Source organism: Vespa velutina, chromosome 12 (genome assembly GCF_912470025.1).
Source record: "Vespa velutina chromosome 12, iVesVel2.1, whole genome shotgun sequence".
NCBI lineage: Eukaryota > Metazoa > Arthropoda > Insecta > Hymenoptera > Vespidae > Vespa > Vespa velutina.
In genome coordinates this window covers 3,426,990-3,442,117 of record NC_062199.1, presented here as the reverse complement: position 1 = coordinate 3,442,117, position 15,128 = coordinate 3,426,990, and the positions used below count along the sequence as shown (strand labels likewise).

The following is a 15,128-nucleotide window of genomic DNA, read 5'->3' as shown; positions in this document are numbered from 1 at the left end:
GTAGAGATAAATCGAGCCAGGATGGATCCATTTGTAGCCAGGATGATAGGCCAATGGTACAGTAGGTGGATGTATCGCTGGTATAACTTTAACGTAACTTTGTGGATATATCAGGCTATGTGATCCCAATAATGGTGGAACTGGTCCTGGTTCTGGTCCAGGCATTGGTGCACTCAAAACACCACTCGTCAGCATAATCGTCAACATCAGTAAAATCTATAAATACAATTCGATCGATTAGTATTCAAAAATATAAAATAAATCATTACGTTTAATCCCTATTAGAAATAGTCGACTTAGACGAATGATCCTATTCATCGAGAGACGCGAAACTTCCATTAGTAAAATCTATTTCCAATCTGTATGTGCACCAATTCGCCAATATACTTATTTACTATATACATATATATATATATATATATATATATATATATATATATACATATGTGTGTGTGTAAAGATATCTAGTGAAGTTAATTTCCAAGAATATATTATATATATATTAATTTTTTTTATAAATTCATTATATATAAAGTATATATATATATTTTTTTTTTGTCAAAAAAAAAAAAAAGAGAAAAAAAAGAGAAAAAAAAAAGAAAAAAAAAATTGAATACTTTACTTTTCGAAATAAACTCGAGAGATTTATAACGTCTTTAATATTTCGACGCTCGAATAGATAGGTTCCTAAGAAAGTTTCACTCTACTCGAGGAAGAATATATTGGATATTTAAAGTTACCGAAACTGCAAATAGTTTGACGCCGAGGGGTTGATCCGATACCATATTCGTGAATAGCGATCGATAAGAGGGATGGGAGATGGGGTGGGATGGGGTGGGGATGGGGGGGGGGACGATAAAAAGAGCGAATTCGTACATTTTCTTCTCGGGGGAATACATTCAGCGCGGGGTATACGATGAAACGTGCAGCATCTCTAAAAGTATTTTTTCTTTCTTTCTTTTTTTTCTTCTCTCTTCTTCTTCTTTTTCTTTTTCTTTTTTTTTTTCTTTTTCTTTTTTCTTTTCGCTGAGTTTTCATCGCGGAAAGGATTAAAGGTGCACCTTGATTGGACCCTTTTGTATTCTCGAAAGAGTGTATTCAATCGTTGCTGATTCCTATCAATGGAATTTTACAAATGGAAAGTAATTTAGCAGGAGCTATTCTCTCTGATAAAGGATACCATATCGATAAAGATGATCATGATAATAATAATAATAATAATAATAATAATAATAATTATTATTATTATAATTATAATAATAATAATAATAATAAAAAAGAGAAAAGAGAAAAAAGGAAGAGAAAGAGGGAAGTAAAAAATAACATGGAACCGGTGATAATTTCTGATCAATTTTTATAAGGGATAACGGAGACAAATATATCGATAACTAAACTTAAATCTAGATTTTATGTATTGTATAAAAGCGTACATGGAAAAATGGCTGAAATACTTGCCAGTTTGAACATGTTAAACGTTTTATCGGCTTTCCGTTCGCAAACACGAAGAGAACGTGGAATCGATGCTACTGTTAGCACTGCAGAAAAACCGAACTCTTTATATATTTCTGTTGAAAGCTTTGTTGTACTCATCGTTTGCCCCACTATAATGCATTTGCGACCTTGATCGTGCCTATCAACGAATAATATATAACCATTGTTAACTCTTAGAGAGAAAAAATATATGTGTGTATGTGTGCGTGTGCGTGTGTGTGTGCGTGTGTTTCTCTTCATTCTTTTTTTACATTATTTGTTTGTTTGTTTGCTTGTTTCTTTCTATCTCAAATCATTTTCTTCCGCGTTGTCACTTCTACCAATAGAAAAAAAAAGAAAAAAAAAAAAAAAGAAAAAAAAAAGAAAAAATCGAGAAAACATTCGATCGAGAAAACGAACGATCGGTACAGATCGATATCGTGATCACCCTTGATTTATAGAGAGGAATTTTTTTTTAATGCAGACGTCGACAATTCATTTATCGCAATCGAAGGACGCAAAAACCGATTGTTACAATCGAGAAAGATCTCGAGAAAAAAAAAAAAAGAAAAGAAAAGAAAAAGAAAAAGATATAATACAACGCGTCGAATAAAAAATATAAAAGAAATGAATTATCGTACGGGAAATATCGTAGGGTTGATTAAATTAGGAGCTAATGTTTTGAGACTTGCAAGTCTTTTCTCTTTTTTTCACTTCTCTTCATCTTTTTTTTTTTTTTTTTTTTTTTTTTTTTTTTTTTTTTTTCCATCATACTTCTCCCTCCTTTTATTCATGCCAATACTATTGGGGATATCCGGAAATCATTAAGAAACGCGAACGAATTATTTCTTTGGAATAGAGAACGTTTCAATGTAAAAGAGGAGGACCATCATCATCCTTCTTTCTCTTCCTTTCATCGTGAGAATACTCTACGATAAATATCTTCTATGTGTGAGTCATCCTCACATTTGCATTACAAAGAGTAACATCTATTGACGATAACGTTTGTTGCATTTTAATGTCATTCAACGAGTGTTTTATTGATTTCAATTAAAAAAGAAAAAAAAGAAAAGAAAAAAAAAAAAAAAAAGAAAAAGGAAAAATCTTTACGGAAATCCGCGACCTTAACCTTTTATCTACTTGTCAGAATAATCGTAATACGTAACGATCGGCGATCGTTCTCACGGAAAATACTTCCGATAAATAAATAAATAAATAAATAATATAAATATATGCATATATATACATATAGTAATATAAATATTATTATTATTATTATTATTAATTATATTATATTATTAATATTAATAATAAGTATTAATATTAATACATATATATATATATAATAATATAAATATTATTATTATTATTAATATCGTTTAAATATATATATATACATTAAATATAATATTATACATACATATATATATATATATATATATATATAATAATAATATAAATATTATTATTATTATTAATATCGTTTAAATATATATATACATTAAATATAATATTATACATATATATATATATATATATATATATATATATATATATACACTATTATATTTTCAATGTAAACGAATCTTTATTAAAATATTGAACTCCATTATTTAAAAGTATACAATTCTCTTATTTACGAATGAATAATTTGTTTTTCTAAAAATATCTAATATCTCGGAATGATTCGCAAGCTAGACGAATGCTCCTTATATATAAAAATCTTTTCGGTGACTAGAAACGCCTTATCTAAACGGCTTATCCGAGTTCATTCTAAATACCTTTAGGCTCGTTCGTAACAATATGTATATGTATTGGGTATATTTTTTAAAACCATACTCATAGTTGTTAGATACTAGAACGCATGAGCGTTCAATTATTATTTTCACGAAGCGTAAACCTTAGAAACCCATCGAAGCGTGACCAGTTTAAACGTGTATCTTTCGAAAGAGAGAATGGAATATTCCTTGATAGTAGATTAAGAAAGAAAAATACGCAAAATACGAAAAAGAGAAAAATATCATCAGGGCGTATTTCGATCCAAGTATATTTTACATGTTTCAATATGGAAACTGGATTGTGGAGGTGGCATAAACGAGTTTATCATATTTATATACCAATTTATCGTATCAATTTAACATATCATTTTAACTTTCTAAATCATTGATTTTGGGGGAGTAAACGAATATATAATTGAAAAAAATTTGTGTTCAACCAATTGAAATATTTCTATTTGTTATTGTGTAACGCGTATTCATTTATTAAGACATTTATTTCCTTTTAACACCGAACCTGATTTCATTCCTGACAACTTGTATAATCGATCAGGATAATTATGTAAGTTGTAATATTCGTATGTTCGTCGTTCGTTTATCAATCTATAATATCCCACTTGATTTTCCGATCGTTAAACAATTCGCCGTCACAATTACATAAACCGGAATATGATCTACATATTATCGGTCTGAGTATCCAATTAAAATATTTGATTTGTTCTTTCCGTCCTGATTTCGTCATAGATCGCAATGCGATCTATTTATCGACGGAATTTATAAGAGTTTCGAAACAAACATTTTCATTCGACATATTAAAAATTATGTCAAACAAGCCGAGAATAATTTAGATTCATGTATATAGAAATTTTAGGAACGTACAAGTATGTACATACGTACGTACGTATGTACGTACGTATGTATGTATGTATGTATGTATGCATGTATGTAGGTCGAAAAGAAAAATTTTATTTTATTTGCGAAAAGTTTTGACGACAGATGCGAGGATCGAGTATAAAAGGAAACGGGAAAGGAGAAAGAAAGATTAAAAAAAAAAAAAAAAAAAAAAAAAAAAAGAAAAAAGAAGAAGAAACAAGAATAAAAAAGAGTCTGTGTTAACACCACGAACTAGTGGTTACTACTCGAAATTCTAGGAATTGTTTTCAGTATGTTGTATCGGGGAAAAAAAAAAACAAACGGGGATAGATTGGATACAGTGTAATTTGTCGAGAGATACGCGAGACAAGGGTTTAGATTACTATCTTTAAAACGATCGTATTACTATCTTCAAACGAGAAAGAGCCTTAAAGCGAATAGCTCTCTTTAACTTGATTATCGAAGTTATCGTTTTTCGAATGCCTTTGGCGTTTATTCCTAAGCTTTGTGATTTTTATCACAACTTTTACTATATTACACCTTGCGAATCCAATTATTATTTCTTTATTTTTTAACAATTTTACAGATAATAATTTTACGAGAGTTAGATATATATCAAATATCTATTAGTCGATACTAGACGGAATATCAATTTCAAAGTGTTTAGCCATGAAATCATTTACCAAATTATATATATATATATATATATATATATATATATATATATATATTTACACATATACAAACGTAACTACGAATAGAATTGAAAATGGAAAAGAATACATATAAATAAGTTTTAATTTGCTAGGAGATTTGTCACCAAGTTAATCTTCATATATATATATATATATATTCCATCATTCAACTCCATTATAAATATTTATTATACATAATATATGATATATATATATTTATAATGATGTTGAGGGATTAGAATAGAAAAGAATTAGAAAATAATCGAGATATTAGTCTCATTTAATAGATATTAAAAAAATTTCCCATGAAAATGCAACGATGAATAAATTATAACGAAATAATTTTCTTTGTTTTTCTTTCTTGTTTTTTAGGTTCCTGGCAATTTGGTGGCCACTAAAATGTCAGATAACAAAACGACGAGCCAGGATGATGATCGTTGTGATCTGGTTCATCGCATTGACGATAACATCGCCTTGGTTGGTCTATTTCAACTTAGTATCGATTTACGATGATGATCCAGATTTGAGGTTATGTTTGGAGACATGGCCACGTCCCGAGGATGGTTCCCTCTTCTTTTTGATTGGAAATTTGACTCTATGTTATGTATTACCGATGATCCTGATATCACTTTGTTACATATTGATCTGGATAAAAGTTTGGCGTAGGCATATACCAACCGACACGAAGGACGCCCAAATGGAACGGATACAGCAAAAGTCAAAGGTGAAAGTGGTGAAGATGTTGGTGGTCGTCGTTATCCTATTCGTCCTATCATGGCTACCTCTTTACGTAATATTCGCAGTAATAAAATTAGGCGGTGATGTTGCCGGCCAAGAAGACGAGATATTACCTATAGCAACACCAATAGCTCAATGGCTCGGTGCAAGCAATTCCTGTATCAATCCGATCCTTTATGCATTTTTCAACAAGAAATATAGACGCGGCTTCGTCGCGATATTAAAAAGCGGCCGTTGCTGCGGTAAATTAAGATATTACGAAACTGTAGCAATGATGTCCTCGTCAACGAGCATGAGAAAGTCATCCTATTATGTTAACAATAACAACAATAACAATAATAATTCGTCAACGAGACGTGCCCCTTGTCATGGACCACCTGTTCATCAGGATAGCAATGTTTCTTATATATTCAATCACACTGGTGTTTAAGAATGAAATTAAAAAAAAAAAAATACAAATGAAAAAGTAAAAAGAAATAAGATGTCTAGATTGATAACGGGACGACCATTTTGCACCATGTTCTGTATCACTCAGAGAAAGAGAGAGGGAAAGCAAGAGAGGAAAGAGGAAAGAGTATGAGATAGAAATAGATATATCCTGACACGGTCGATCAGAAGGGAATCGAATAAATCGAAGAAGGTGGAGATGGAAGTGGAGGTGGAGGTGGAGGTGGAAATGGAGGTGGAGGTGGAATTAAAGGAATAGGAATAGAAAAGCATATAAAGGTTGCTGCTTTTAGTCCAACGACTTGGTGTATTAGACTTGATCGGGTCTCTAGACTCTGAGGCCTGAGAGCCGAGGATCACTCATGGATTTTTTTTTTCTCTCTATTATCAAAACGGAGAGCGCCGACACCGAGATTCTGGGTCATCACAATGATGATCGTCACGATTGTTACTCGGGTCGGAAGTCGATGATGATAAGTAGAAGAAGAAGAAGATACGAAGAAAATATTAAAATAGATAAAAAGGGCACGTTCAGTTAATTCGACGATACGAATATCTTACTATTGACTCGTTACATCAACTCGAGTATATTTATCGAGGATAAAGAAAAAATGGATGGATGGATGGATGGATGGATGGATGAATGATGGATGGATGGATGGATGATGGATGATGGATAATATAGAATTAGATCCATCGACGAAAGAACAATACTCCGGACACGGTTTACGAATAAACGAAGATTTTTCACGTCCTTGCTAATTATCGGGGATATTTGCTGATTAATTTTTTTGAAACAATGATATATATATATATATATATATATATATGTATGTATGTATATGTATATTTGTTTTTTCGACGATCTTTACGAGAACGTCTCTCTTTTTCTCAAAGCGAAGAAAATTTATTCAAATATTGTCATCTGTTCGAGAGAAAAAGAAGAAGAAGAAGAAGAAGAAGAAGAAAAAGAAGAAGAGGAAGCAGAAAAGAAAAATAGTTAAAAATAAGAGCTTAGATTTTTCTTCGCATTCCAGAGAATAGAGAGTTAGAGTTCGTTTTTTATTGGAATACTAATTTCACGTGGATCGATTGTGCTCGATCAGCATATTAGAAATTAGCCTGTCCAACGAGAACTTTTGTCAGTACACATATTTCATGTGATTTTCAGCGAACATAATAATAATAATAATAATAATAATAATAATAATAATAATAATAATAATAATAATAATAATAATAATAATAATAATAATAATAGTAATAATACATATTAATAATAATCGCATACATATAAACATACTAATACGCAAACACAAACACGGACACAAAATGCGAAATAAAAAATAAGTGTTCGACAGTACGTCGATGATCCTTCGATTTTTTGTGGTCACTGCCTAAACAGTGTTGAAACAATTGTTACCAAAAATTTCATAGATTGCAATAACATGATAAATGACTTTTGGACTCTGGAATTTTTTAATTACTTGTAAATCGAACGAAATATTGAAAGTCCAGAGAATATTTCAAGATGGAATTTAAAAAAAAAAAAAAAAAAACATTTCTAATGACATTTAACCAAACGCGTTTAGAAACGCGCCGGTCCACGCACGCAATGTGAATATTATTGTGTACTTATATATATGTATATATATATACATATATATTACTGAATTGTCTAATACATACATAAATATATACATACAACTTTATCTTAGCGAAAATCGACTCTAGTAGAGTATATACTACTTATATATATATATATATATATATATATATGTATATATATATATATACCTATACATATAATTATATATATATATTATATATACATATAAATATAACTATATATATATAATATATATATACATATATTTTCTTACCGGAACATTAGTTGACCTAGTCTTATCGAGTTTCTCGAGGGTGCCACACACGTACACACTTATGGATCAGATTAGATTGAGAAGGACAAGAGAGAATGAAGTGTATAAGATTTAAGTGATATTGTTAGGAGAGAGTTAAAGGTTAAAATCACATTGTGAAGGAGAAAACGAATTTTAACGCGAAATACAAACAAGAGAGTCAGAGAAAGAGAGAGAGAGAGAGAGAGAGAGAGAGAGAGAGAGAGAATGTGTGTGTGTGTGAAAAAGAGAGAAGTAGAGAGAAAGAGAGATATACTTACATACATATATAAATACATAAATAAATACATATGTAGATACTTACGAGAGAGAGAGAGAGAGAGAGAGAGAGAGAGAGAGAGAGAGAGAGAGAGAGAGAGAATTGTATCGAGCGAAGAAAAAGCAATACGTGTAGCTGGCCTTCGTTTAATTGATTTATCTTCTCGATTAATTATTAAAAATTCTTCGTCTGTATAATTGTCGTTTGTATTACTCCCGATGGGTTCGAAAGTGTTTCATTATATACTCTCATATACTTATATACATCCGAACAGATATCTAAGTATATATATAATATCTTAGTATATATGTATGTATGTATGTATGTATGTATGTATGTATGTATGTATGTATGTATGTATGTATGTAAATATAGATTTTAATAATATAACGGATGATGAACGCAATCATCGCCGACAATAACCCGTTATAGCCCTTTAGCATATATTTGTATGTATATCGAATGATACGTATTACTAGATACTAGTAGTCTTTCGTTTTTTATCTTTTTTTCTTCTTCTTCTTTTCTTTTTTTTTTTTTTCTCTTCTTTTTTTCTTATTTCTTTTTCATAAAACAGTAAAAGAAAGAAAAGGAATGAAGAAAAAGAAAAAAAAAAAAAAAAAGGGAAACACAAAATTTCATTATCGTCATATTCGTCGTTTGTCCGGCTGAGAGAGCTTTCGTTATTTTATTGGAAAAAAAGAAAAAAAGAAAAAAAAAAAAAAGAAAAAGAAAAGAAAGGAAAAGAAACAAAAAAAGGAAAGAGAAAGAGAAAAAGGATAAAGAAGCTCTTGATCGTTCTCGGGCAAATATCTAATTTTAAGTTAAAAGAAACTTTAAAAGTTCATTGTATAATCAATGACTCATGAGTTCGATTAATCAAGGCCATTTTCAAGTGGCCGATAGATACTCGCTCTTTCTCTCTCTCTCTCTCTCTCTCTCTCTCTCTCTTGGATATAACATTTACAGTTTTAAACGTAAGTGATCCTTGATATTTAATACAATGATGATCTGATGATCTTTTCGATACGACCGACATTAACGATTTCTCTTAGGATAAAAGTGTTTTTTTTTCCTTTTTTTTCTTTTTCTTTTTCTTTTTTCTTTCCTTTTTTTTTTTTTTTTTTTTTTTTCTTTGCATCCTCGCTAACACAAAACAATCTACAGGGTTGAAGTTCCATCTAATTAGAGAAAAGAAAAGGAGAAGAGAAAATAGAAGTACGAAACATATATTTATATACATATATACATATGTACGTACATACATACATACATACATACATGCATACATACATATATATATATATATATATATATATATATATATATACATAAATACATACGTATGTACGTACTTCTACGGATATATCTATATACAGTATCGTATTTGAAATCAGTACGATCTGAATTTTTCTAAACACACATTGAATGAAGAAATACGGTGAATTTGTTGTTTGAGTTAATCTGAACGTACGATCTTGGAAAAGATCACAGAATTTTCTTGCGACAAACAGGAATCATGTTTCTTGTTCCATGTTTACCGACCAATTTATTATTATTATTATTATTATTATTATTATTATTATTATTATTATTTTTATTATTATTATTATTATTACTATTGTTCTTGCTCTTGTTGTTGTTGTTATTATTATTATTATTATTGTTATTATTATTATTATTATTATTATTATTAGTATTATTGACGAAATGATTCGCCTTTTAAAGATAAAGAAATAAATAAAGTGCATCGAGATGCACATGCAGTTATGTAACCTGCATAGACCTCGTATCTAGTTCTATCTATCTCTCTCTCTCTCTCTCTCTTTATCCTAAACAAACAGTATGTTAATGATGTTATTACCATAATTTTAATTTTGTAATAACAATACAAACATACCAAAGAAAAGAAAACTAATATATATATATATATATATATACGATTTGTAGAGAGAGACAAAGAAAGAGAATATATATATATATATATATATATATATTTTCTTCCTTTATACAATAATAAATGTATAAATAAAAACAAAACAAAAAAACATATGAACGGCATGTTCGGAAAAATTTCTTGTACGAAAGTAGTCATTTTCATCGTAACACTTTATAGAAATAATAAATAAATAAGACGAACGGAGTAGACGAACTAATCTCTCTATAGGTGTTCGGGGTTGGGGTGGGAGGGGTTGGACAGAGAGATGGGTGGGGAAAGTTTCTCTCTTTACGGGTGCTGCGCGCGGGATTTTACGATAGAGCAATTATTTTCGTAAAGTTTTTATACGATTGAAAAACAAGACAGGATTATAGTTGTCACTATAATGAGCCGGCGAAATATGTATACCTTAGGAAAAAAAAAAAAAAAAGGAAAAAAAAAGAAAAAAAGAAAAAGAAGAAAAAAGTAAGAAAGGAAAGATTATCGCGAGATAACGTATCCTATTTATTCATATCCAATTGTAATTAGCCTAAGGATACGTAAATAAATTAACATATATATCTCATGATGAGAATTTATAAAATTGAAAAGTAATAATAATAAATGATTGTAAAACGAGAGAACGTGAATATAAATACATACATATGTATGTGATTTTTTTTAAGATTGATATATTCCGAATGAAAATTCATTAAGATTCGCCGTAAATTTTTAATGTATTGTATTGTATATCGATTGTGTGCTGACAGTATCTAGATTAAAAAAGAAAAAAAAAAAAAAAAAAGAAAACAAAAAGAAAAGAAAAAAAGAAAAAATACAGGATAAAGTTTCGATCGATGTCGAATGTATGCGAGATACTTTGGGAATTGTTTACGATTCTATATCGTAATGTTTGTTTTACGTGAAATGCAAGGGGATGTTTTTACGAGAATGAATATAATATATGTAATGTAATATGTATATATATATATTCATATACACATACATATACACATATGTGTATATATATAAATACATATATATGTGTATATATTTACTTATATGTTTGTAATAGATGCATTAAGATTTAAGCGTACGGTTTAGTTGTCTGCATGTAAATAGATAATTATTTATTATATTATCTAACGTTACTATTATATACCGTTGTTATACGATACTTGCCGTAAAAAATAGTACGAAAAAATTCATCTTTCTTCTTCTTCTCTCTCTCTCTCTCTCTCTCTCTCTTTCTGTCTCTTTATCTTTCTCTATTTTTTCTTTTTCTATCATCGCAAATTTTTGCGATATGTCCTTTTATTTCTTCCTTCCCTTCTTTCTTTCTTTTTGTTTTTCACATATGCTTTAGAATCCAGTTCATTAATTTTAATTCCTTTGTATAGATTCAATCCTCTGTGCTCCTTTCTGAAAAAATGATCTCGATTAATTAATTGTTTGTATAATAACGATAAATACGGTGAGCGATGTTTTCAAAAAAAAAAAAAAAAAAAAGAAAAAAGAAAAAAAATAATAATAATAATAATCGAGAAAAGAAAAAAAAAAAAAAAAGAAATTCTCGTTTTCCTTTCTTAGCCATGCGAAAAATCATTAAATAAGTTCCGTGTCATTAAGCGAATAATTATAAATCGATATACACAAGAATACGTAATAATGTTTAATAAAAATGAATACAATGGACAACGTATATATATATATACATATACGTATATATTATAATGAATATAATGACGTATCGTATCACGATCGAAATTGTAAGGTTTAATATTATTACTACATCTTTTTAATGATATATTATCTATAAACAATATTTATTTATACATTTTCTTATCTGATAAACTTTAAATGATGTTCTACTTTTCGAAAGCTCGATGAATCTGAGAAATTATTCCGACTAATGTCGTTCTTCATTGTATTTTGTAAAAGAAAGGAAAAGTGAAAAATCGGGGACGGGCGGGGAGGGGGTTGGTGGGATGGATTAAAGAAAGAGAAAAATAAATAGAAAAGAAAAGAAGAAGAGAAGAGAGAAAAAATGGCGCGAATAGTGATTTGTTACAAAAAAAGTTTTAGAATTAATTTGAGACATTTGGTATTAGCCAAGAAGGAAAGGAAAAAGAGAACGAAAAAGAAACAAAAAGAAAAAAGAAAAGAAAAGGAAGAAGAAATAAAGAGAACGAAAAAGGAAAAAAAAGAGAGAGGAAAAAAAAAGAAATAAAAAAATAGAGGAAGAAGAAGAGGAAGAAAAAACGTATGAGTTTCGTTTCGTTGAAAGTATCTGCAAAGAAACAGTATACGTAGTTATTGAAACAATAACAACAATCGTATTTATTAAATATTACTAATGTATAAATTCCCTCCCCACCCCCCACATCCCCGTGTATGCCTTACCTTCTCCTTCAGCTCCACCCCTCTTCCTCCTTCCCACCCACGCATATCGTAATATGGAATTTAAATGTCAGTGAGTTTCTCAAAGGTGCAAAAAAAACCCCCCCCAACGATATAAGCGTAGAAAGTTAAAGGAAACCAAAGAAAAAAAAAAAAAAAAAAAAAAAAAAAAAAAAAAAAAAAAAAAAAAAAAAAAAAGAAATCACAAGAAAAAGAACAAAACAAAAACAAATAGACAAACAAACATCCAAGCGAATAAATAAAACGAAAGAGTAAAGGGAAAGTAAAAAAGAAAAAAAAAAGAAAAAAAGGAGCAAATGAGAAGAAAAAGTAAAAGAAAGAGAAAACGAAAAAGGTGTAAACCACACAACGTGTAAACGAGAAAAAGAGAAAGGGGAAAAAAAAGCCGTAAAAAGCTCAACGTATCCTTAAAGCTCACCATAATAGAAACTTCGACAGAAGAATGTTACGATGTAATAGAAAAAAAAAGAAAAAAAAAAAAAAAAAAAAAAAGAAAAAAAAAAAAGAAAAAAAAGGCTTCGAAAAAGCTTCAATAACACTCACGGAGCACGCTTGATTTTTAGTAAAAAAAAAAACAAAAAAAAAAAACAAAACAAAACAAAACAAAACAAAACAGAAAAAACCAAAAAAAAAAAAAAAAAAAAAAAAACGACGAAACAAAAACAGTTCCAATGACCCATAGTATTTATCATTGTATATTCGAACAACAATTATTACCTTCGACCCTTCGACCCCCTCCACTCCCATCTCTACTCCCACCCTTCAATTCATTTCCAACCCTTTACCCTCTACTACGACCACCATACTACCTGTTATCGACGAATGTACGAATCTACGAGAATATGTAACGAGCATGTATAATACGAGACTGTAAAAAATAAGTATAGTTGATAAGTTATTGATTTATAGTTATCGAAATCGACGATCGTCTTTGTTATTTTGTTAATTTTTCATTCATATATGAAAATTGATTATACTGATTAATAATTATCGTATCGTATTGTATCATATCGAAAAGTTTTGTTTTTTCGTTTTACACGAAAGTAAAGTTATTTTATCGAAAAAGAAAAATGTGGAACGTAGTTACATACATAAGTACACACGTGTGTGTGTGTGTGCGTGTGTGTGTGCGTGTGTATGTGTATGAGTGTAATTTTCGAAGAAGAAGAAGAAGAAGAATAAGAAGAAGAAGAAGAAGAAGAAGAAGAAGAACGTACGTGAGAAATTAAAGAAAACTTTTCGAACGTATCATCCAATCTCACATCCTTCGTCTCTATCAAGCTCTCTTCAAAATACATACATACATACATACATACATACATACATACATCATACATACGTACGTACGTACGTATATATATATGTATATATGTACATACATAGATACGTTCATTCTAAGTTAGAAATTCTTAACAATAGCTAAGAATGACACAGTGGTATACGGATGCATCCATTGTCACGTTCTCTCAGCCATGAATAGTGATCATCAGGCGACACACATACATACATACATACATACGTACATACATACACATAACATATAGCATTTCATTTCTCATCAGATTTCTAACTTTTCAAAAATTTTAGCTCTGGCAACGTGTTCCTTCTTTCCGCGATTTATCCGCGAATGATATTTGTATCATTATTTGCATCAGAGATGGATCCTACGTTGTCATTTGTTCGCTCGATGATTCGATTATAAAGAAATTTTCATTTCTTTTTTTTTTTTTCTCTTTTTTCTTTTTCCTCACTTTTTTTTTTTTTTTATCCATTTTCTTTCTTTTTTGTTTGTTTGCTTGTTTCTTTCTCTATCCTCATTTTTGTTCTTCTTTTTTTTTTTTTTTTTTTTTTTTTATTCTCATACGATTATGTAAATAATATAAATAAATATGTAAGATAAGTAAAAAGTATTTGCGCATCTTCTAAAACCAGATAACTTTAGAGTGGACCAAAATGTATTGTGAGATTGTGACTCGCTCAAAAACCATAAGACCGTTTGATTCATCTTAGAAATGAGTTATCGCGGTTCTAAGGGGCGTGCGAATAGTTTTTATTCTAAAACTGTAAACGTTATTATATATATATATATGGTCTTTCTATATTTACATAAGATATTTTTTAAGTGATCCTTTTCACACATATAAATATATATATATATATATATATATATATATATATGGTATATGTTATATATTATATAATTATATATTCTTACATTATAAACAAATATATATATATATATTATATATAAATATGTAAATATGCATTTAAATATTAAGAAATGTGTGTGTGTGTGTGTGTGTGTGTGTGTGTGTGCGTATGCGTGTCCGTAAATCTAAGCCAAGCTCGAAGAAAGAAAAAAGAAAAAGAAAAAGAAAAAAAAAAAAAAAAAAGAAGATAAAAGTAGCGAATTCGAATGATGTGAATGACATTAAGACGAATGAGTGAACGATATGAAGAGAATTAATTAGTTATTATTCTACGATTGTGTAATTAAGTAATGCCTTTTGCAAAGAGTGCGTTATAATATCGAGAACACGCTTTAAAACACTGTACAATACGCTGTATTAGTTTTCGCTTGTGTCGGATCTTTACAAATTTTGCGCTTTT

General features: G+C 29.3%; 1 protein-coding gene and 1 long non-coding RNA gene across 2 annotated transcripts in view; one reads left to right on the top strand and one right to left on the bottom strand.

Annotated features, from left to right (window-relative positions):
• The window catches only part of LOC124953223 (neuropeptide SIFamide receptor-like), a 51,240-nt gene extending 39,606 nt beyond the window's left edge, over positions 1-11,634 (top strand). Inside the window, exon 3 of the mRNA XM_047504278.1 lies at positions 5,186-11,634. Coding sequence (XP_047360234.1) covers positions 5,186-5,981 — 796 coding nt within the window. The 3' untranslated portion in view covers positions 5,982-11,634. The remainder of the gene's footprint in view (positions 1-5,185) is intronic.
• The window catches only part of LOC124953232, a 10,282-nt gene continuing 6,314 nt past the window's right edge, over positions 11,161-15,128 (bottom strand). Inside the window, exon 5 of the long non-coding RNA XR_007102169.1 lies at positions 11,161-11,519. This is a non-coding gene — a long non-coding RNA (uncharacterized LOC124953232). The remainder of the gene's footprint in view (positions 11,520-15,128) is intronic.